The sequence below is a fragment of the Pelophylax lessonae genome, assembly GCF_965119305.1.
Source record: "Pelophylax lessonae genome assembly, chromosome: 5".
NCBI classification, from domain to species: domain Eukaryota; kingdom Metazoa; phylum Chordata; class Amphibia; order Anura; family Ranidae; genus Pelophylax; species Pelophylax lessonae.
Genome location: NC_138772.1, coordinates 85,872,272 through 85,896,995, shown reverse-complemented (window position 1 = coordinate 85,896,995; position 24,724 = coordinate 85,872,272). Strand labels below are relative to the sequence as shown.

General features: G+C 43.0%; 1 protein-coding gene across 1 annotated transcript in view; it reads right to left on the bottom strand.

Annotated features, from left to right (window-relative positions):
* ZEB1 (zinc finger E-box binding homeobox 1) overlaps window positions 1–24,724 on the bottom strand; it is a 242,189-nt gene that overhangs the window by 22,811 nt on the left and 194,654 nt on the right. Inside the window, exons 6-7 of the mRNA XM_082258387.1 lie at window positions 19,907–20,012; window positions 13,271–15,045 (exon numbers count right to left, since the gene is read on the bottom strand). Coding sequence (XP_082114513.1) covers window positions 13,271–15,045; window positions 19,907–20,012 — 1,881 coding nt within the window. The remainder of the gene's footprint in view (window positions 1–13,270; window positions 15,046–19,906; window positions 20,013–24,724) is intronic.

Below are 24,724 nucleotides of genomic sequence, written 5' to 3'. Positions count from 1 at the left end.
TCTGAAGTAGAGGTGCTTGCGCTGCATTTGCACTTTACACCAGAGATCCTGGCTGATTTGGCATAAACTCAGATGGCAAGGATAATTTGCCACACATTTGTGGCAGTGTTGAATTGTAAGCACTTAAAGCACAAGTTCTAGTTAACAATTTTCCAATTTGTAGCAAATTTGCACGGCAAGCCTCTAGCAAGAGCAAAGTTGCAGTGGTGAGTCTACAGCAAGAACTCTGCAAATCTACAGCATGAAAATTCAGCCACAGTGACCCCTGTGGTAGGATGACTATTGCGCAACATAACTAAACCAGAACTTGCAGCAGACTTGCAGAATGTTTGAAAAGAAAGTTTATCTGGAATCATGCAATGCGGACTTGCTGCAATTGTGCAATAAACTTGTGAATAAACTTGTGAAGCCTGGCAAGTCTAGCAATAGCTTACCAAGTCATTTTCAAACTTGCAGCCTAATTGCTTGCTATCTTCGAAGGAATGATTTGCATGGCTCTGCCCAGTATAATTTAAAAGAGTTATATTCCTCTTATTTTTGGCATATGTAATGGAGTGAGCCATGTGAATACCTTCTGTGCTACTGTGGACTGATTTAGTTGGAGGGCTTTTTGATAGCTTTAGTCCCTAATCTGTACAGTTTACTGCTTTGTGTCCCAAGCCTTACTTCATAGAAGCCACGGATTCCATACACTGCACTGGTTAGGTTATATTCACACTTATACACCAACAATTTGAGATGTCCGTTTGGTTAAAGGGGGCATTAAGGAATGACTTGCATGGTTTTGCCCACTGTCCATTGAAAATTATTCTTTTTTTTTAATGTGTGATGGAATTTTCTGCTTTCACAGCTTGCAAATGCTTTTGATTGCTGGAGGGTGCCATTACCAAACTGCCACAGGCAGCAATATTTCCATGTTGGCACCATGACTGTGCAGGCCGATGCATGTGCTCAGTCCTGGAATTAGCATTAACATGTGTCCGCATAAATTGACAGGGGATAATATACATTGTATAAACAGGATCTAGAAGAGTGACACCTGCTGGCTAAAACATGTACTACACACAACCAGAAAAATAAACTAGGAGCTACTGTCAATCATGTGCAGCTAAACCTGTAAACATAAAATGTAATATATTGCAGCTTCCCTGTCCTTATATGTGATGCTGCATTTGTTTTCTTTTTTTTTCAGGTTTTATGTCTTTATTCTTGCCTGGTGATACTTCCAGTAACACATTTCCTGTCTTAGGGTGACAATGCTAACTATACTGTAACCATGGAGAGTAGAGGACTGTATTACAGAACCCCTCTCCCTCTTTTCTGTAAGATTGGGGAGGGGTACTGTGGTCCACAGAGAGAACTGGGAACAATATTAACTGAGTGCTGCACAAGCAGAGAGCACAGCAAGTTAGTTTGCTTTATTTCTGGCAAGATTAAGAGGCATTTTTTTCCATTTATCAAGCAGGTAGAACAAAACATTTAATGGTATATTTCACAGAACGAAAAAGACCCACAAGAAAAATAAAATGAACCTAAAGGAGTTCCAAAATACCGTTTGTCTACAGCCGTGGCTAAAAGTTTTGAGAATGACACAAACATTAATTTTCACAAAGTCTGCTGCTTCAGTGTTTTTAGATCTTTTTGTCAGATGTTACTATGGTATACAGAAGTATAATTACAAGCATTTCATAAGTGTCAAAGGCTTTTATTGACAATTACATTGCGTTTATGCAAAGAGTCAATATTTGCAGTGTTGACCCTTCTTTTTCAAGACCTCTGCAATTCGCCCTGGCATGCTGCCAATCAACCTCTGGGCCACATCATTACTGATGGTAGCCCATTCGTATACAATAATCAATGCTTGAAGTTTGTCAGAATTTGTGGAGTTTTGTTTATCCGCCTTATGAGGACTGACCACAAGTTCTTAATGGGATTAGGGTCTGGGGAGTTTCCTTGCCATGGACCCAAAGTTTCTATGATTTTGTCCAAAGCCACTTTATCACTTTTGCCTTATTGCAAGGTGCTCCATCATGCCTGAAAAGACATTGTTCATCACCAAACTGTTCTTGGTTAGGAGAAGTTGCTCTCAGAGGATGTTTTTGTACCATTCTTTATTCATGGCTGTATTCTTAGGCAAAAATATGAGTGAGCCCAGTCCTTTGGCTTAGAAGCAACCCCTTTGGCTGAGAAGCCACCCCACACATGAATGGTCTCAGGATGCTTTATTGGCATGACACAGGACTGATGGTAGCGCTCACCTTTTCTTCTCAGGACAAGGTTTTTTCTGAATGCCCCAAACAATCGGAAAGGGGATTCATCAGAGAAAATGACTTTACCCCAGTCCTCTGCAGTCCAATCCATGTAACTTTTGCAGAATATCAGTCTGTCCCTGGTGTTTTCCCTAGTGAGAAGTGGCTTCTTTGCCTCCCTTCTTGACACCAGACTATCCTCCAAAAGTCTTCACCTCACTGTGCATGCAGACGCACTCACACCTGCCTGCTGCCATTCCTGAGCAAGCTCTGCACTGGTGGTGCCGATCCCACAGCTGAATCAACTGTAGACAGTCCTGGCACTTGCTGAACTTTCTTGGGTGCCTTGAAGTCTTCTTCACAAATGCAATTTAAATGTTTAAGGGATTAAGTTAACTTTTATGGCACAAAACTGATGCAGCAGACTTTGTGAAAGTGAAAATTTGTGTCAGTCTCCAAACTTTTGGCCACGGCTGTAGACTGGGGTTTAAGTACAGCTGTAGCCAGATCTCAGTCGTGAAAATAATTTCTATGCAGCAATATGAGGTCTTCGCACTATGTGTCGGTCTTGTTGATGCAATCATTCAGGGCAGACATGGACAAAGCCCACTAGGACTCTCAGTGACCTTGGAAGGAAGGGTGGGTACAGCTAATTATTCTGGGTAGGTTAGGAAATAATCAGTTTGCATACTAGCAGTCCTCTCAGCTTCAGAACTGAAGATAAGTTATGTGTAAACATCAAACAACTTTGCTGTCTAGAACTTTAAATTATTATTATTACTATAATTTAAAAAAAAAAATCTGAGTTCTTATCGATTTCATTCAGATGTAAAAAAGGGAAGCAAAATGCTATACCATATACCCAAATATTCATAAAAGGTGATGGGGATAGGTAGATCAAAAAATAAAAATCTGCAGTCATAATAAAAGCATTATAATAAAGAACTTAGAATAAATAAGAGATTAGACCGTTTCACTTCTGGCGCCAACATACTGAACAAATGAAGTAGCACCTTAGACAGTAATGAAAGCCGACATCCTGGTACAGCAAATGCAGCATGCCAACCTTTATACCAGCACAGTATATTGATTCACTGGCTACGTATTGACAGGACAGGTGTTCACTGCTGTGGTCTCTCTAGGAAAGCATCCCATGTAAAATACATAGAAATATGATTCACCAGAGATACTATACTGAGCTGTAACCACAATAAAGATGGCAGATGGTGCTGGCAGCCAGTGTAAATGGCTTATTGTGGTAAGTTGTGGTAAGAACAAGCACACCATGGGTTGAGTTCTGATATAATATCCTCTCCATACAGCTGGGAATTTATTCTTTTCAATCAAATCAGATAAAAAAATGTGCTGCCCAATAAAGAAGAGTTGTATTTCCTGGCCTATGAGATATTAGACAACCTACACAAGTCAAGAAGTAACTTATGTTTGCTGGCACTAAAGGATTTAACTTGAGACTTGTGCTACTCACAGCCATGAGATGGCATGTGGAAGTTATTCTGAATAAAGCTGGCCACATGCAACTCGAATTTTGGCCAATGAATGGCCCTGTTAGTACTACCTGGCTCAACAAATTTCAAATAAAAAAATTAGTGGAAAACTGTAGGCTGCATCCTATCATATGGAGTTATTGTTAGGCTTCGTTCACATTGGCGTACTTAAAGAGGAGCTCCAGGCTCCTTCAGAAAAATACTGTAGCTGCTGATTTAATATTAGGGCACTTACGTGTCCAGGCATCCATCGGCTTCACCCGAGCCGATTATTTAATTGGCTATCGGGTGCTAGCGCCGCCATCTTGACTAAGGGAAACTGGCAGTGAAGCCTTCCCAAATGCTTAAAAAATACAGCAAGCAAGATTTTTTTTCACTGCTCCAGTGTGAACACATTCATTGATTTGAAAGGGAAGCATTTTTCTTGAGCTTTTTCAAATGCAATAACACTTGAAAAACCCCTGTGTGAAAGCAGCCTTAGGGTCCTTTCATACGAGCGATCCGATCAGATCCGCCAGTCAGTTTTTAGGCGGATCTGATCGGATCCTCCATGCATCCTTATGGGGCAGCGGATGTCAGCGGAGACGTGTCCGCTGACACCCACTGCCATCGGCATCTGATCCTGTCCGTGAAATCCGGATGGATGGAAACCCTATTTTCCATCTGTCCAGGGGATCGGATGGGATGGGATCGGATGAGAGCAGACAGGCGGGCCACTCTCATCCGATTCCCCCATAGAGATACATGGGGCTCTGACATCTACATCTCCGCACACAGAGCGGAGAGGGAGCTGTCACCTGCCTGCTCAGCGGGGATCTGTGTATCTATCCCACACTGAGCAGCACGGATCCTCCTATGGAGGGGGACCTTAGTTTTAGATAAGAATGCAAAATGGATTCAGCCAGCAAGTATGCTTAGGAACAGACTCCACTGAGGCTGACTTTATCTCAGGTGGACACTAGCAACAAGCATTCGGCTGGAAATCATTTGTGCCCCTCTCCACTCCCACCCGAGATTGCTTCGTCAGGGGACTACACTGTACACGTATTCCTCACAGATATAATTTTAAAACCTAGCAGGGATCATCGATGATCATCTTACAGACAGTAGGATGCTTGTTCCCTTTAGTGTAGGATTCAAACGGTGCATATACACACAGCAATACATAACCACTGGATGGAAATATAGTTATATAAACTATTACAAATATTACCAATATAATAATACAAAATGTCTACACTGCGGTTTACCAGCTTGTTGTTATATCTACTCCGTCCGTCTACAGTCTGTGATGATTTTAGAAGCCATGTCATCTGCTGGTGTTGGTCCACTGTGTTTTATCAAGTCCAAAGTCAGCGCAGCCCTCTACCAGGAAATTCTAGAGCACTTCATGCTTACCTTAGTCTTGGTACTTTTGGCAGGTGCCAACACCTGGTTTAATAATCATGGTATCACTGTGCTTGATTGGCCAGCAAACTCGTCTGACCTAAACTCCATAGAGAATCTGTGAGGTATTGTCAAGAGGAAGATGAGAGATACCAGACCCAACAATGCAGACGAGCTGAATGCATCTATCAAAGCAACCTTGGCTTCCATAATATCTCAGCAGTGCCACAGGCTGATCGCCTCCATTCCACGCCACATTGATGCAGTAATTTATGTAAAAGGAGCCCCAACCAAGTATTGAGTGCACTGCATACTATACTGTACATGGACATACTGTTCAGTAAGCCAACATTTCTGTATTAAAAATCCTTTTTTTAATCGTCTCATGTAATATTCTAATTTTCTGAGATACTAAACTTTGGGTTTTCACTAGCTGTAAGCCATATGTATTAAAATTAAAAGAAATAAATGCTTGAAATATATCACTATGTGTGGAACACATTTATAGATAATATAGGAGTTTCACTTTTGAAATGAATTACTGAAATAAAATGAACTTTTTGATGATATTCTAATTTTATGAGATGTGTGTGTGTGTGTATATACACACATATATATATATATATATATATATATATATATATATATACACATATATATATATATATATATATATATACACACATACATATATATATATATATATATCACACACACACACACAACTGAAATTAAAATCAACCAAAAGCCATAATATGTAAATCTATCATGGTCACCAGAAAGCAACCAGTCTTTCTTTGGATCATTGTACTGACATTAGGGATCTGTTTTTTTTTATTATTATTATTATTATGATTATTATTATTAAACACAACTTTCACAATGCAGCTGATCTTGTGTCTGCGCGGTTATTCACAAATGTTCTGTCCTTTACTACCTGGCCCATAATCTACAGATCTGACCACAAACGGGATTGAGCAAAGTTGGCCATTAAACCAATTCTGAATTGCAAAGGGTCCAGTACATGCAGTGATCACACAACAGCACAATCATCATTGTAAAATAGTTTTCAGAAGAGGTAGCAACCAATAGAATGAAGGGAAAAAGTTTCACAATGGAGCAAGTTGATATTTGTGAGGGCAATGGTTCCAAAACTGAAAAGAGAGGCAAAGCACATGGCTCCTTTCTCCGGCCATCTATGGGCTCGTTAGGAATAAATAGAAGGCAGCTCTGTTAATGTATTAAAAACTTACCACCCTAGGAAGAGCAGCTATAGTACATTTTACAGTCCAGGCACTCCAAAATTGCTGATCAGGTAGTTTAGTTAATGCCTGGTCCATAAAGTATAATAGGATACTGGTAATGCTACTGCATGTAAAATATTTTGGACAACTGTGCAACAACCTTTTGCCAGCAGTCATTCAGACTGTTGGAGACTCTTTTCTGTTCCAAAAAGACTGCACTCAACGCAAACAGCTGGGGTTCATATAGACACGAGTTAATGAGCTGATGTGGAGGAGTTCAAGTAAATTGCACAGAGCCTTGATTTTAACAATCCTATCAAACACCTTTGGGATGAACTAGAATGCTAGTGAGCCACGTCTTTTCATCCCCCATCAATACCTGACCTCACAAATACGCTTTGAGCTGAATGAGAACAAATTCCCACAGACACCCTCTAAAATCTAGCAGAAAGCCTTCCTAGAAGAGAAAAGGATGTTAAAGCCACAAAGTCTGTAGTATATGAAAACTGAAGATAATGCTCCAAACTGCAGACGTAGAAAACACTATCATGCAGTGGCCAGCTTGTTCGACATGCCTGTATATCAGACCAGACACGTGCAGGTTAATGATTTGCTGTCTTTCACAGTGGGGTAGGTGCAGGGGAAGGCATAGGACAGAGTCTGTGAACATGCAGCTTTTGTGCAGAAAAGAGTCAGCTGTGATTACTACTGCAATGACACAAGCTGTTACTGGAGTATAAAGGAAGATTATTAGAGCCCTTAAAGAGTAACTCCAATTTTGTTGAGAAAAAAATATTCCCCTCTGGGTGATATCTGTACATTGCAGGGATTTTAGAGCATGTTCACACTGGGGCGACCTGTCAGGCGACCTGGTCGCCTGACAGGTCGCCTGCCATAGAGAAGCTGTGGACCCGTTCTAAAAGGAGCGACACAAGTCGCTCCGACTTAGAAAAAGGGTCCGGAGCTTCTTTGGGGCGACCCGGAGCGACCTGCATTGACTTCAATGTTATGAAGTCCGTGCCGGCCGCTCCGAGGTCGCGGTGCGAGCAGCGCACCGCGACTTGTGAGGTCGCCCCGGCAAGTCGGATCGCTCTAATGTGAACCGGCTCTTAACAATCTTTGTTGCAGATTCCTACCTTTTGTTATTCTAAATAAATAGCTGTTTGTTTGTGTAAATGGGAAGAGTGAATCTGTGTGGGAGTGGCTTCATAATTATCAATCAGCTGCTGCACCTGCAGTGTTCTAATGAGGACATTTACAGAGTCTGCATCTCTTTAGACATGATTTCCTTTGGGAATATCTCACCAAAAATGTTGTTTTTGTTGCAGGGGATGCACAAAGGCAAGCCAATCACACAAGCAGAAAATTACATGCCTGGGGCGGCGTTCTGTACACCATCTGTGTACAGAATGCCTCCAGGTAGCCATATTGCATTGCATTTTCAGAGAATTACAGCGTTGCAGTTTGAAAAGGAACGGTAATTTTTATTAACATTCAATCACAATTGAACATGATATATTATTAACCTTTCTTTGCTAATTTTTTTTACCCACAAAAGTGATATTACAATTTAAAGTTTACCTACAGGCAAACCACTCTTCAACCTTTGTGATTTAGACATCCCTGTTAGGTCCCACACCTCTCTGCAGATGACAACAATAAAGTCTAGCCCAGGACTAATCTTAGACTGTGATTGGACTAGGAAAGAGCAGCAGTACAATGCTGAGGTAATGCCCCTCCTGCTCACTTCTTTTGCACCTTCACAATGTTAAACTAACTACATTGTGTAAAACAATAAAGCTCTATGTGGCTGGGAGTGCTGTGCAGATCACACACACCTTATATTCTAGTTGTATCTAAAAATACATCTAACCAAGTGTAACTTTAAAGCTGGTACACATATGGATGTTTTAGATAAGTTCTAGAAATGTAGCATTTTGAAGCAGTTATCGCTACACTTGTCCATAGTATCACAGGACTTATGCTACTACACTGAACAATATTATAAATGCAACGCTTTTGTTTTTGCCCCCATTTTTCATGAGCTGAACTCAAAGATCTAAGACTTTTTTTTTCTATGTGAAGATGTGTTTCACTGCTTGAGGCAAGTGGTCACACTAGGTACTGACTGGTTTTCGGAGTTCCAAGACATTGATCAGTAGTCTGGACTCTTCCAGCTGACCACTTTCCAATACAAGGGGAGGAAGGATTTTCCCAGCCGAAGCAGCAGAGAACGAAGCCACCATTTCAGGGACTCCCTCGTTCCCCAACTCTACTGGATCTGATTGTCCAGAGACTGCGGAGTCTTGTCCTATTTGGTCAGAATCTATCTTTGCAGGGACCTCGTATGGAACTGTGCAAACGAAAGCTCTTTGAAGGTAGACACCATCAGGCCCAGCACCCACATGCAAGTCCGGAGGGACGACCATCTGTTGGACAGCAGGAGGTGAATTGCAGCCTGCAATTTCTGGAGTTTGTCCAGAGGTACGAGCACTCTGGCTAGGGCAGAGTCCAGAGTCAGGCCCAGATAGTCCAGCTTCATGGACGAAGCCAGAGCAGACTTCTGAAAATCCAGAATCCAGCCGAACTCCCGCAGGGTCCGTATTATGATCTCCAGGTTTTCCGCCAGAGCAGAGGGAAACTCCGCTCACAGAAGGAAATCATCCAGGAAGCCCAGTACCGCGATCCCCCATTGGCGTAGCAAAGCTAGCACTTGGGCTAACACTTTCGTGAGGACGCGAGGAGCAGATGCGAGACCAAAGGGTAACACCACAAATAGATAATGCTCCCCTCCCACAGCAAAGTGGAGAAAACGCTGGTGACTGGCACATATTGGAATGTGAAGGTAGGCATCCTTGATATCGATAGAGACGAGGAAATCTCCTTGACGCAGGGATGCCACCACCGTTCAAATGGATTCCATTCTGAACTTCTGTACCCGCACAAAGCAGTTTAGCATCTTGAGGTCCAGGATTGGACGCACTTTGCCTTCCTTCCTGGGGACCGTGAACAGGTTTGAGTAAAAACCCCTAAAACGTTCCGAAGTCAGAAACAGGACAATCATCCCTTGAAGGAACAGGTCTTGAACCACCCAAACAGGCCCTGAAAGCAGTCTGGGGACAGGCGCAAGTTGGAAGGAAAAAACCTTGCCGGGGGACAAGAGCGAAACTCGATCTTGTAGCCGGACCGAATTACTTTGTGGACCTACTTGTCTTGCAAGATCCACGGATCCGGAAACCAGCGAAGACATCCCCCCACCTATACGGGTGAGGGCCCACCTATACGGGTGAGGGCCCACCTTCAGGCTGAAGGAGCCTTATCCACGGGTCTGGAGAAGCCTGATCTTGGCATGCCAGACCAGGTTAGTTTGGATCCTCTTGAAGAGGCCCTGAAAGGCTTCGAGGCCTTGTCAGTCGACCCTGAGTGACGAAAAACTTCTTATGAGCTGAGAAGGAAGGCCCATGTCTACGACAAGGTTCCTTTCCCCTAGTAACCTGCGGAAGAAAAGTACTCTTCCCCCCGTGAGACCTTTAATGATGTGATCCAAGGTAGCTCCAAACAGGCAATCTCCTAGGAAAGGCATTTTTTGAAGTCTAAACCGCAGACCAGCACTTGAGCCAAAAGACACGCCAAAGGACCACTGCCAAAACAGAGAGGCAAGCCATCAGGGGAATCGCATCCAACGAGGCATTACAGATGACCTGCAGCCCCTGGACCAGCTGGTCCGCCAGCTCGACAAAGGCAGGGGGGAGCTGTTGCCCCTCCAGGTCACGGCATAAGAGCTTAGCCCACTCGGTCAGAGTTTGTGACACTAGGGCAATGGTGAATATTGGCATCATTGACGAACCAGCTAGAGTGTACATTATGCGGGCCACAGGCTCCACCTTCCGGTCAGCCGGATTCTTAAAGGCCGGGGGGAACTATGGCTGCCTTGTTCAATCTGGAAATCGGAGGGTCCACCACCCGTGGCACAGTCCACTTCTTAAGAAGGGACTCCTCATAGGGGTAACGCTTAGGAACCCCTACGGGGACGCTTTAGTCGTCACCACTCTTTAGCGACAATTCTGTCAAAATAGGCAGGGAAAGGAAACACTTTTGCCGCTCTGGATGGCTTGTGAGTGCTAAAGGATACTTGCGCCTCCGTCGCAGCTTCAGCTGCGGCCTCCATCTTTAGGGTCTCACGCACAGATACAATCAGTGCATTGACCAGCACCTTTTCGAGAGCGGTTGCAGACGTGGGGGAATCATCCTCACTATCAGAGGATTCCAGGCGCATGGTTGCAGACCCAGCAGGGTGACCCACATTCGCGGCGGCTGAGCAGATTCAGGATCCGATGAGACAGATGAGGCAGGGGAAGGCTTTTGCAAACCCGTTTCCTGGAAGCCACCTCCACCCAGGACACAAGGGACTCCAGGACTGCCGTCAGTGCATAGATGGATGGTTGGGACCCAAAGGGCCCCGCAGATTCAGAGAGGGGATCAGGTAGGTGTATGTGCTCCAAAGACTCCCATGAGTCACCAGGGAGACCCCACAAAAGGTGTAAAACACTGCTAAGGGACAACCTCCACCGCTGGCAGCACCACCCTCAGCAGAGAGGGAGAGGACCCCCGACCGCAGAAACTAGCGCCTGCAGCCACCAGAATAATGCACTACACAAATGCGGCAATCGGGAAGTAAAATAATCCAGGAGTCAGCATCAGGGGATGAGGAGGGGCTTACACCGCGAAATCGCCGCCCACCGGACTCCACTGTCATGGCCGCCGCTATTTTTAGAGGCAAACCACAACAAAATGGCCACTGAACTACACAAACATGGCCACTGTGTATAGGAATACACAGGCTACAACAAAATGGCATCCCCGTGCGGCACCACAAGACATACAGGAACCCAGGCCCCAGGGACAGATCCAGGCAGGATGGGGGGCCCTTGCAGGAGCCCCTACCAGATGCAACCCCCCCGTCAATAGTCCGCACACCCCCCGGCCCCCATCATTAGTAAGCTCCCTGTTCCCATCCCAGAAACAGCGGCCAGACCACCCAAACAGCCCCAGCGTATGTGGAGGGGAGGGGGCAGGTGAGGGACTCGGCAAGGGGGGGTGACGGTAGGAAGGAGGGGAACCCAGGGATCAGCCCGCCCCAAGGAGGTGCCCACGTCCACCCCAAAACCCTCCAGGATGAGAGTGGGGACAGCTACTCACCATACCAGGAACCAGGCAGGCACCGCTCTAGACAGAACCCCTCTCCATCGAAATGGAGGGGCTGTCTGCCAGGAGGAATGCTGCAACTCGGGCCAAGACCCGGTCGTATGCACCATTTCGAGGCGTTTAACTTGCATGCCAGCCCCCGTCCAGTGGGGCTAGGTCGTGGCCGACCTAGCGTGGAGCTGAGGTCTGCGCGAGCTCGCTGGCCAGACTGGGGTGACCACTGGCTCTAGAATATCCAGCCCGTTGCCCAGTCCGCCAGTTGATTGTAGATCTTACAGGAAAAATCCAGGAGAAAAAATTTCTATCTATAAAGAAAAACATTTTGCCAGGTTCAAAGATCCCAGCAAGGAACTAGGTCCTTACTCCTGACTAGGCAGAAAAAAACTGAGTGGCTATAGCAGAGAGAGGGAGTATACCCGCTGGGACTGCCTATGGGCAGAATTCTTTTCTGCCTAGTGTCCTACTCCTGTAGGGATCAGTATACCCAATTGTTATGAATACCAGGAGCTGTGTCCGTCAATGAACGAAATAGAAATTAATCATTAACCTGATCTGTTTTATACCAGAATATTCAACCATCCGACCAACTGAGAGTCCCAAATGTTTAACACTATTACGCCTTTACATAAACTCATCCCTCAGTAGGCATTATCCAGCAAATTTCCCCAAAATCTGGTTCCCTTGGCTAGACATTATTAGGTAGGTAACAGATATCTCAGCCACAGATATGAAAAAGGTGGCTGTTAACTCGTAGTGCTGAGGCTCATACACTATCTTGGTAGTTTAGAGCACTGGTCACCAACCAGTGGTCCGTGGACCATCAGAAAATTTTGTGGGCCCCAGGGGTTCTCCCGCAAATCAACATTGTGGCGGATGTATATGAAATCAACATTGTGTTGCTCTCAATAAGCGCTGATAGTCAATGCGGGCATTGATAACCGATGCCTCCTCTGTAGTTCCAGCTCCTGTGAACTCAGAGGGAGGTGCTGGGAGTAGTGCAGAGATGGGGAGGTAAAGAAGGAGGGGAATTTCATTGGCAGCGTTGATCACAGACTGTGGGAGGGGGCGCAGAACTGGAGCACATAGCTGGATAAGGAGGTGAGATCCAATGATAAGTCTGTGTAAGAGCAATGTGGTGCAGAGTGGGGGGAGAGGTGTGTGTCAGAGAGCTAGAGCATTGTGTGTATAAGTCAGTAGTGTGATCCAGGGGGAGGGTGGCAGAGAGGCGGAGCATTGGGTGTATAAGGCATGTAAAATACATGTTAGTGGTCAATGGGATTCAAAATTGTGAGTTTAGTGGTCCATGAGGTCTGAAAGGTTGGCAACCACTGGTTTAGAGCACCAAGGTAATTACAGTACAGTTAAAGTAAGAAAGTGTTCAGAAGACAACAGGGTAACATCATAGGCCAGGCTTTGACTATATGTTAATGTTAGTAAACTTTTTGTGCAAGTTTTATATGTTATGCCGTAGATTGTCATAAATTTGTCAAAAAAATCTCTATATTATATTAAATACCACACTAACTAGAAAAAATTGTGTTTTATATCTGCTCAGAGTTGTTTTAAGTTCAGCTTGATTTGCACTATGCACCAAGGTTTCAAACAGGTTTCAATACAAAACATTTCTATGCGAACATATTACTTTCTTCTGTAAAAAAACACAAAGAGCATTTCTTATTACCTGATTTCCATTAGCTTGAAGGCTCTTCTGTTGTGGTTCTGAAACTGTTGCAGTAGAAGTGGTGGCATAAGTGTATGTCACTTGGGGAATCAAGATAGTCCGCTTGTTGGCAGCTAGTGCTCTAAGACAGGGAACACTATTCTGATCTGTAATGGCAACAATTGTAGGTAACTGGGCAGTGACTGTGGGAATAGCAATGTTTATGGGATTGGCACTTGGGTTTAAAATTAGAGCTGGCTCTGATTTTGGGACATTGTCCACTTGCATTGGCTCTTTTTTAACACAAGACAAGTTTAAGGGTTCTTCTTGAACAGAATAAACACTGCTCTGGTAAACACTAGTTATGGAAGGTCGCTCCAACCCATTTCCAAGCTGCTTTGGTAAAGATAAATCGAGAGGTTCCATTTGCTGCTCTTGGTCACCCTGTACCTCATCGGATATTGTTGCACCATCTGAGTTTTTTTCTGAAGAGAGGTTTAGTGGTGATGGGGAGGTTGTGCCACTCACTGAACCATTTGCAGCCAATGGTTGGGAGGGCTCATTGTCTGGAGGATTCTGCAAATCATGATCTTCATTCTGAACATTACTGTCTTCTTGCAGTTCAGGATTCTTCTCTGGTAAGCTACCGTCCTGATCAGCTTTTGGTGAAGATGACCTAGAAGACTGGAGAGAAATTTCTCCACTTTGCATTTTTTCAAACCATTTTTTTACCACATCCTGTGGTAGGTTTACAGAATCAGCAATTTTAGAAAGTTCTGCGGCACTTGGCTGTGCATTCAGAGCATAGTAGGCTTTCAGAAGTGATAGGAGGTTTTTCAATGGTGGTTGACTAGGCGTAACGTTTCCATCTGTGGTTTCCACTGATGAAGACTCAGGCTTTATGGATTCAGCCTTGCTACTTTCAGGAAGTGGAGTACTGCTTTTCTGATCATAGTGCTTAGGTTCTTGAAGTGCATTGGAATCTGGTGGCTGATCTTCACAAAGCGTGCAGGTGCTCTCCTCCGTAAACTTTGTATCCTTCTCGGTTTTAATAGTTAAATCTTCAGGTAATTTTTCAGTCTTGCAGACTTCTGCGGGGACTTCTTTTTTTAAGTTCTGTGGAACAACTGGAAGCTGGCTTGGCTGCTCTAAGCTGTAATTAATGATTATTTTGGTTGTCCCATCTTGATCAACCAAAGGAAGACTAAAAGCTGAAATTACAGAATGACCCGCTTGCTGTATGGTTGCAGAAGTAATAGTCCCTTGTTCTTTGGATGCAAGATTGGCGTGGTTATTTTCTAACACTTGTCTGATTACATTCCCATCAACAGCCATCTTAAGAACATTTTGAATGTCACTAAGGTTAATACTAATAGGTGATACCAGGCCCATAGTTGGTAGAACAACAGCTTGTACTACACCCTGAGGAGAACTGGTTGCCTGGAGAGGGTTACCACCACTAAACACCCCATTTGGCAAAGGGGCAGAACAGTTGATTCCTGACGCAACCACAATGGGCTTAATTTCATAATCCACAGGTTCCGTTTTGATTTGGTTTACTGGAAGTTGCTCCTGTAAAGGCTTGTTTTCGATCTTTTGTCGAATTGGTGGCCGTACTGGACTGCCAGGGGATGCAGACAGGGAAGGGGAGGAGCACTGGGGGGTCTTCAAACCAGAACGTGCACGTCCATTGACTGGAATTACACCAATACATTTTTTACTGCTTATATGGGAACTATAGGAACCAGAATGGGAAAATCTCTTCTTGCAGTTTGGGCATTCATATGGCTTCTCTCCTATAAAATGAAACACAAAGGTCAAGTATGTCAGCAAACTTGATGAATTACTTCAAATAGTGTTCAGTCATGCCCCGATGGGAGAAACCACAGCTTTGATGTATAATGATGACTAGGGATGAGCTGAGTATTCGGTCCAAATGTAAGTTCAGACCGGATATTCAACATGGACGAACATAACAGCTTCCTACTGTTTAAAGTTAAGGAATCCCCGGCCATGGAAGTGAATGTGCCGGTTGATGTAGGGGTTGTTAAGTTGCCTTATTACATGTTCTCCAGGTCAGTGCCCATCCCCCTATGATGTTTGTTTGACAATCCCTAGCCTAATAGCCAAGACAATGGCTAATATAAATTTTACCTTTTTGCTGCCAGAGCCGTTTTTGCATTTTTTGCACATGTATAAAAAAAATAATTTTAGGCCTGAAGATTACATAAAACCCCCAAACATTATACATTTTCTGAAAGCAGATACCCTAGAGAAAAAAATAATGGTAGTTTCAATTTTTTTACGTTAGTTGATATTACCACGAAGGCCTAGGAAATGCCAAATTTCAATTAAAAACACACTTTTAGGGCAAACAATCGCAATAAACTACCCACATTTGTGCTAAAATATAAAAGATGAGGTTGCATTGAGTAAATAGATACTTGCCATGTCAAACCCTAAATTTATGTGTGCCTGTGAAATGGCGACAAACTTCAGTATCCTATATTTTCTTTAGGCGACGCTTAAAGAGCCCCCTATAGGTCATCAGTTTGGTGTTATGGAGATGGTTCTGTGCTAGAATTATTGCTCTCACTCCAGCGTGCGTGGTGATATGTAACATATGTAATCAACGTTTTCATGTGCAGGCGCCCCTGACACATGCGTTTACGTTCACACGTGCGTATATTTGGGGTGGGGGTCCCCAAATTATTTTGGGGGGAATTTTTTGTGCTTGGGTGTAACTTTATTTTTTTTCCCCTATCATATATGGGTTAAAAAAGTCCCCTATGTGATAATTTGCAGGTGACAGGTTCTTTTTAATGAGACATCCAGCGTCTAACAGACCCTGCATGTCTCCTCTGGGCTCCATTAATGTATTGCAATGCACGTCTCATTGCAAAACATCCCCTCCCGGCTATGCTAGCCAGGGACACAGAGCCTGACCCGGAAGTGATGTCGCTTTCCGGATGAGAGCAAGAAGGGGAGGAGAGTGGACATGTCCATTCTTCTCCTTCCCCTCCAGCAGACCCATCATGCCGGTCCTTGGCCTGCAAGCGGAGCCCGGAATATATGGCGGGGGCCCCAGTATCGGGCGTGTGTGGGTGCAATTCGACGGCAGTGCAGCAAATGCATCCACCTGACAGGCCGTCTGCATGTCAGTTTTACACACAATCCCGGTGGCTGCAGCTACCAGATTGTGTCGCTTTCCGGATGAGAGCAAGAAGGGGAGGAGAGTGGACATGTCCATTCTTCTCCTTCCCCTCCAGCAGACCCATCATGCCGGTCCTTGGCCTGCAAGCGGAGCCCGGAATATATGGCGGGGGCCCCAGTATCGGGCGTGTGTGGGTGCAATTCGACGGCAGTGCAGCAAATGCATCCACCTGACAGGCCGTCTGCATGTCAGTTTTACACACAATCCCGGTGGCTGCAGCTACCAGATTGTGTGAGAACCCCCCCCCGCTGTCAGGTCGGTACGACGTACGGACCTGGCAGTGGAAGGGTTAAAGGTTTGGCTCTCATTCAGAGGGAGGTGTTATGTAGCCCTAACAGTGTTATGTAGTCCTAACGCACTCCCTGTTCTAGGCTGACAATACTTCTCAGTACAGTTGTCATCCTAGGAAAGGGATTGAGTTAATGGAAGGAAAGAAAGAGGTATGGGTGGTGCTGCCTGATAGAAATGTGTAATAGGTGTGCTTGGCAAGTGCACTGCCCCTTTAAATAATGTGTTAAGTGAAAAAAGTGAGTAAGTCTGAACTCCAAGTAAAAAAAAAACAAAATTAAAATCATATATTAAAAAATGTGTGGCAATAGTAAAGTCAATTGTATGCGTTAAATTTGTCCAACACAATCAATAAAGTGAAAAGTACCCTATAAATCAAATTTCATATATGCAGGGTGCACTTTGCAGCAACATGAAATTAGAAAAAATGAAATTAGAAAATAAGTAAACACTGTCCCTTTAAGAGATACAAGGTTCTAAAAGATACATATATATCCCCTCAAGGAACTTACTCCATCACAAAGTATTTGTGACCTTAAAAAACTAAAGTACATAATGTACCAAACAATACATCTGTGAAAAAAGAGCAACACATTCTGTCATGTAAAAGTCCATATAAACTGTCCCAATTCCAAAGTGACTTGTACTTTAAAGTATGTGCAATGATATCCAGCCATTGGGTAGATGAACAACACTTGTGCTCCCCCCTTTTGGGCCTCCAATCACCAGATGGTTGCACCCCTGCAGGTGTAAAAGGTACTGTATGTAAATAATTCCTTGGGGAAAATGTCTGGTTTTTCCTTCCCCTTCTCACTGGGTACGGTCAGTAAATACACTTGGGAAATAGATGGACACAAAAGGCATCTCATAGTGTTAATCTGTGTAGTTAATTTATTAATATACAAGCCAAAAACTCACTTACAAAAATCGCAAAGTAAGCAGGCATATAGAAAGTACTGTGTCTGGGACGCCCTGCGTTCCACGGACCGAAGATCTGAAACTAGACGTGACGCGATGACGCGTTTCGTCAGAGTGAGTTAGTGAGTTTAGAGTTAGAACCACGGGGCTCTGTGGCTTACGCATGTATATGCAGATGTGTGCAACTAAACCCCTGTTTTTAACACATACTGTTAGGCCAATTTGGTGGTCGGTAAGGAGAGCTTGGAATTTTTTTGTGCCTTGTTACATGCGTTACCCTTCCAATGCTCCTTACTGCAGAGACCAGTTACAGGTGTGGGCAGTAACTGTTTGTTTGATGTCATCAGGAGCCTGCTCACCTACCCACTGGCTGGATATCATTGCACGCACTTTTATTACATGACAGAATGTGTTGCTCTTTTTTCACAGATGTATTGTTTGGTACATTATGCACTTTAGTTTTTTTACGGTCACATATACTTTGTGATGGAGTAAGTTCCTCGAGGGGATATATGTGTATCTTTTAGAACCTAGCATCTCTTAAAGCAGTGTTTCTCAACTCCGGTCCTCAGGGCACACTAGATTTTAAAAATACACTCATTGAGAATTTTTTTGTCAAAGACATGTAGCTAAATACATTTTGGCCTAAATATATGACAAAAATGTAATATATTGGATATTTTTTAACTGTCAAAGTAGAAAAATATTGTTATTTTTTCAAAATTGTCGCTCTTTTTTTATTAATATCGCAAAAAATGAAAAGTGCAGAGGTGATCAAATACCACCAAAAGAAAGCTCTGTTTGTGGGGAAAAAAGGACGTCAATTTAGTTTGGGTACAGGGTTGCATGATCCCGCAATTGTCAGTTAAAGTCGCACAGTGCCAAGTTGCAAAAAGTGGCCTGGACGTAAAGCAGGAAAATCCTCCGGTCCTAAAGTGGTTAAGTATTACCTTGGGGAGATGCAGACTAGAATACTGCAATCACTGAGCAGCAAATGATATCACCTGTGATGTATTTCAGTTTTCTTGAAAACCTGCCTGTTACTGTGCCCTGAGGATCGGAGTTGAGAAACATTGTCTTAAAGGGACAGTGTTTACCTATTTTCTGAATTTCACTTTTTACACGCATTTCATTTCATTTTTTTTTTTTTTTTTTTTGGTACGGAGTGCACCCTACATATATACATTTTAATTTATAGGGTATTTTCCACTTTATTGAAGATTTAACGCATACAATTGACTTTACTATTGCCACATGTTTTTTCATATATGATTTTACTTGGAGTTCAGACCTATTCGTTCTTTTCACTTAGCATGTTATTTAAAGGGGCAGTTCACTGCACGAGCACACCTATTGCACATTTATATCAGGAACCCCATCCATACCTCTTTCTATCCACTTTCATATTCTCCACCCTTAGTAGGGAATTGGGGTAAGGCAGCAACCACAGTCTAGGTCCTAAGCGCGGAATTTAAAATCTATTAATTTAATGGAAGGATTACCAGGTTCAAATAAAGTAAAAACATGTGGGGGAAAAAAAGAAAAGGCTGTAACCACATCTAAAGACTGGTAAGCTGCAGTATTACCAATTTTTGTTTTTGTGTTTCAATATACAGTACTTTAATAGTATGGGTGTGGGGGCCTAACTGGTGCACAGTGTGGAAGATTCTTAAAATGGTGGTGGAGCTCAGGGCAAAGCAACAGGTTAACAATAATGCCAGCCCTGCCAGCAGCATACATGTACCCTTCCTTTATTACCTTATCACTGTTTGGCACAAAGAATGAATAAAAGCCCTGCATTTCTGGGTATGGAGGAGCACTGGTGCTTGGCTAAATTGGAATTGGGAGAGAGCCCTAGGCCCTAGATTTTTATTAACCCACAACTTACACACACCATCCTCTCATTGCTCTCTGCGACCAAAATGAGCAGTGGGGTAGCAGATAAAAGGTAAGTATGTGCAGCTGGTGGTGCTGGCAAAAAAGTGAATCTGCTGCTTTATTCTGCATGGGCAAAGCACAGATTCCCTTTAAAATATTCCCCATCAATTCACTAAAAGCTTCATAGTGGGGAAAAAATAAAAAGGGCGGCGTCACCTTCCTTTCTTTTCTTAAACATTATGTCCTACAAAATGACAGGTGCGTAACTATATTCAAACTTTAAAATGCAGTTTTTACAGAATCTCAAAGTCAAATATCTCCAGGTAGCATGGATGAAAATGTATTATCAAAGGACTTACCACTGTGAATCCGTAAATGTTCCTTTAGATGGTGTTTGTATTTGAAAGCTTTTCCACATTCAGTGCATTTAAATTTTCTGTTTCCACCAGACTGTGTTACATGCCTCTGTAAGAGAGGAAAATTCATAACTATATTGCAAGAGGAACATTGCATTCTGACTGGGTACAGTACTCAAAAAACTCGGCACATTTTGACCTAAATTAAACAAAAAGAAAAAGTTTTAGTTGTTTTGCATTCCTTTTATTTAATCCCCCCATGTATCATCACATTGACACTGACTTTAGTAATTGACCCCTTCTCCAACACACATACACTAAGCAGAGGAAGGTTTTGCATTGTAGCTTATCACATATAATACAGTACGCAGGAGAAGATTCTGCTTCCTTCTATTTAGCTACTTTTCTATTAGAACCATGCTTTCAGGTTTTGCATATGTGTTTTTTTCAAATGCATACTTTTACCATACTTTTAGTGTTTTATGTCAAAAAATCACTTAAAACTCCCAAACATTATATATATATATATACACACACACACTATTTTTTTTCAGCAGAGCCCCTAGAGAATAAAATGGAGATCGTTGCAATAGTTTATGTCACACCGTATTTGCGAAGCGGTCTTACAAACACAATTTTTTGGGAAAAAATACACTTTTTAAATAAAAAAATAAGAAAACAGTAAAGGTAGCACAAGCTTTTTGTATAATGTGAAAGATGATGTTATGCTTTAAAATTGTGCACGCTTGTGGAATAGAGACAAACTTCAGTACTTAAAAATCTCCATAGGGGACATTTTAACATTTTTTACAAGTTACCTGTTTAGAGTTACAGAAGAGGTCTAGTGCTAAAATTATTACGCTCCCTCCAACGATTGCGGTGATACCTCACATGTGGTTTGAAAACCGTTTCCATGCGCGAGCTCGGAGGGACTTTTTTTTTTTTTTACACCGCCCCTTTAAATTTTTCTTTTGATCACTTTTATTCCTTTTACAAGGAGTGTAAGCATCCCTTGTAATAGAAATAAGCATAACAGGACCTCTTGTTTGTGAGATTTGGAGTCAAAAAGACCTCAGATCTCACATTTACACTTGAAAGCAAAAAAAAAAAAAAATTACATTTTACATTTGCCTAAAAAAAAAGAAAAGAAAAAGGGCCCTTTAAGGCCGTTAGGCGGAAGTGACATCTGACGTTGTTCCGGTCCTCCAAGGGCCACCTTGCCCTCACTCGACTTCCTGCCCATCACTCCACCGGATTGACGGTTCTGGTAAATGGGGATAACGACCAGAAAGCGGCGGTAGTGGGGTGCGACACCTCTCCTGCTGCCCAATAAAATTGATCCCCTGATGAACCTGCCCCCGGGACCACTTTGATCACCAGCTGTATAAAAAAAATACAGTGGTATGGCAGCTATCTGCTGCCATAACCCCAGTATTTAACGTCAAAGTACCAACGTATATACACGGTGGGCGGTCCGGAAGAGGTTAAAATATATGATGAGTAAATCGATACACAACATATCAAGCCTTATAATTGCATGCGCCTGAGAAATGGCGACAAACTTCAGTCCTCAAAATTTTTGGTGAGCCTTTAGAAGTTATTAGATGTAGAGTGAAGGACCTAGAATTTTCGCTCTGTACATGGGGTCGGGGGGATTAAATAAGTGCATTTTTTACACTTAACCCCTTTTCTATTACATAGGGGGCCAATAGCCCCCTATGTGATAGCATACTGTAATGACTGGTCCTGGTAATTGAGACATGAGGGGTCTATTAGATCCCCAGAGTCTTTCCTGCCCTACACTGAGGCTAACAAGCTTCTTTCCTAGCCACATTAGCCAAGGAAAGTGATAGGAGGAACAGTGTCCAGTCATTGTTATTAGTGGGAGGAATAGTATCCTATTGTTAGTATGAGCTGGGGAATAGTGCCCCATTGTTGGTGTCAGTAGGAGGAATAGTGCCTCATTCACGGTGAGGGGTAGGAATAGGAACTATTTATATCAGTGGGAGTAAATATGCACCATTGTTGGTGTCAGTGGGAGGAATAGTACCTCATTCATGGTGACGGTGGTAGGAATAGGAATTATTTATATCAATGGGAGTTAATATGCCCCATTGTTGGTGTTAATGGGAAAAACAATGTCCTATTGTTGGTGTCAGTGGAAGTAATAGTGCCTCATCCTTAGAAGACAGTGGGAGAAATAGTGCCTCGTATCAGTGGAATGAATAGTGCCTCAATCCTTTATTCGGCCTGCAGGCAGCAGTTTGAAGACCACTGCCATACAATATTATCGAATTTTATTTTGCTGCCTGCTTTTTTGCTCACACGATGTGTTTTTGATGTATTTTTTGAGTCACATATCCTTTAAAAACTGCACCACAAATGCAGTAAAATCATGGCAAAAACTGGCAGCGGATCAGTGTGAAAAATCCCACAGGCTTCACAGCTAGGTGACATAATTGTTACTCTACCGTACAGTCTCTGAATAGTCAGCCGATTGCCTACCATGGCTTTCAATATCATCTCTAAGCTGATGACACCCAAATCTATCTCTCCACCCCTCAGCTCACTCTATTAGTCTCCTCATGCATCACCAACTTACTAACAGACATATCTGCCTGGATGTCACATCACTTCCTCAAACTCAACCTATCCAAAACTGAGCTCATTATATTTCCTCCCCCATGTTCCTCTTCCCCTGATATTGTCAAAATCAACGGATCAACTATCAACCCGTCCCCCCATGCCAAGGTCCTAGGTGTATTCCTGGACTCTGAACTATCCTTTCGGCCACACGTCCAGTCACTGTCCAAAGCTTGACACCTCAACCTCCACAACATATCCAAGATCCGCCCCTTCCTAACCAACTACGCCACAAAGCTTCTAATCCACTCCCTGGTCTTGATTCCTGCATTCCCTTCTCATTGGCTTACCTTTAAATAGGCTATCCCCCCTTCAGTCAAGGCTCATCCACCTTACAAACCGCTCTGTATCTGTTACCCCTCTTTGCCTATACCTCCTTTGGCTGCCACTCAACCTACCAATTAAATTCAAGTTACTAACCATAACTTACAAATCTAACAAGATTGGGGGAAGGGGTAGGGGAAGGACCACCAGAAAATCACTCAGACGCCCTGAGAGTCCTAGGGCGTGAGGATGTGACAGCAAATATAAATATGACCATCCAAGTACCTAACGGTATATAACCGGCGAGCCAAGCAACTGAAAATGTGTATGAAAAATAAGCAAAAAGAAGTTGCATAAAAGGCTCAAACAAGGGTATAGGGTGGATGAAAAAATAAGTACTTTATTGAAACAGGTTAAAAATGCATGCAAAGGCAATCAATGATGCAAAATACATAAAGCTCATGGACATTGGATAAAACCACAAAACAGAAGATCCGCCTCTTGAGATGACACTGGTAACACCCCACTAAGGCTCTACCCACCACCCAATCAACACAGAGGCCATCTGAATGATCCACCACCCCAATAAACCTGCCCACCTCCAAATCCAAGGGCTGATGAAGAACTTGATAGTATCCCGATCAGGGATTTTGATTAAGGACTTCACAAAGAAATAAATGCCAGCAGACATATGCAAAGTTAGTCCAGAAATTTGGGATAGCAAGCTTCATAATTAGGGCTTCAGAGGAGGGGGGCTAGGTATCACACATTGCAGAGGCTGATGTTCCTTCCACTGGGATCAGAAACAAGGGGCTTAATTTCTCCACAACATCACATTCTGGTAAAAGGCACGGTTTGCTTAACTTACAAAGCCATCCATAACTTGGCACCCAGCTACATCACTAACCTGGTCTCAAAATACCAACTAACTTGTTCTCTTCGTTCCTCCCAGGACCTCCTGCTCTCTAGCTCCCTTGTCACCTCTTCCCATGCTCGCCTCCAGGACTTCTCCCAAGCCTCTCCCATCCTCTGGAATACTCTACCCCAATCTGTCCGGCTATCTCCTACTTTGTCCACTTTCAGACGATCCCTGAAAACACATCTCTTCAGAGAAGCCTATGTTACCCCCACCTAACAACTGTACTTTTATTTTCTCCATCAGCCCATCCCCCACAGTTATTATCTCTTGACCCACCCTCTTAGATTGTAAGCTCTAACCATCAGGTCTCTCTAATTCCTACTTTATTAAAGTGTATTGTATTTTTACTGTCTACCCTCAAGTTGTAAAGCGATGCGTAAACTGTTGGGGCTATATAAATCCTATATAATAATAATAATTAATATAAATACATAAAAACAAATATTGTGTTGCGCTATCATAACAAAGTGCATAAGATCATTGTAATAATCATACAATCAAGTGAAAAAGAAAAAGTATGTGATTTCAAACATATGTGCAAGTAATAAAAAAATCCATAAACAATCCAAAGCCTAGGAAATAAAGTGCTTTAGTGCAACAAAAGTTCATATAAACATTTAAGTGTTAACAAAATCCAGTGCTCCAAAAGTGAAGCACTGTATATTTTTCTCTTTCACTTGATTATATGATTATTACAATGATTGTATGTACTTTCTAATGATAGTGCATTTGTTTTTATGGTTTATATATTACATATGTGGATCTACTGTGAGTGCAGCTATCACAGATATATACAGTATATTGTCTTGTTAGAATGTGACACAATTATTTGTATGGTGACACTTTTGCATGATTTGTTTTCAGTTTTTTAGTTCATATCAATACATGTTTTCTTTGGGCTGTAGTGGAACTTTAACCACTTAACGACCGCCCGCCGCAATTATACTGCGGCAGGCAGACGCTCCTGCGCGGACTGCCATCGGTATATGTCCGTC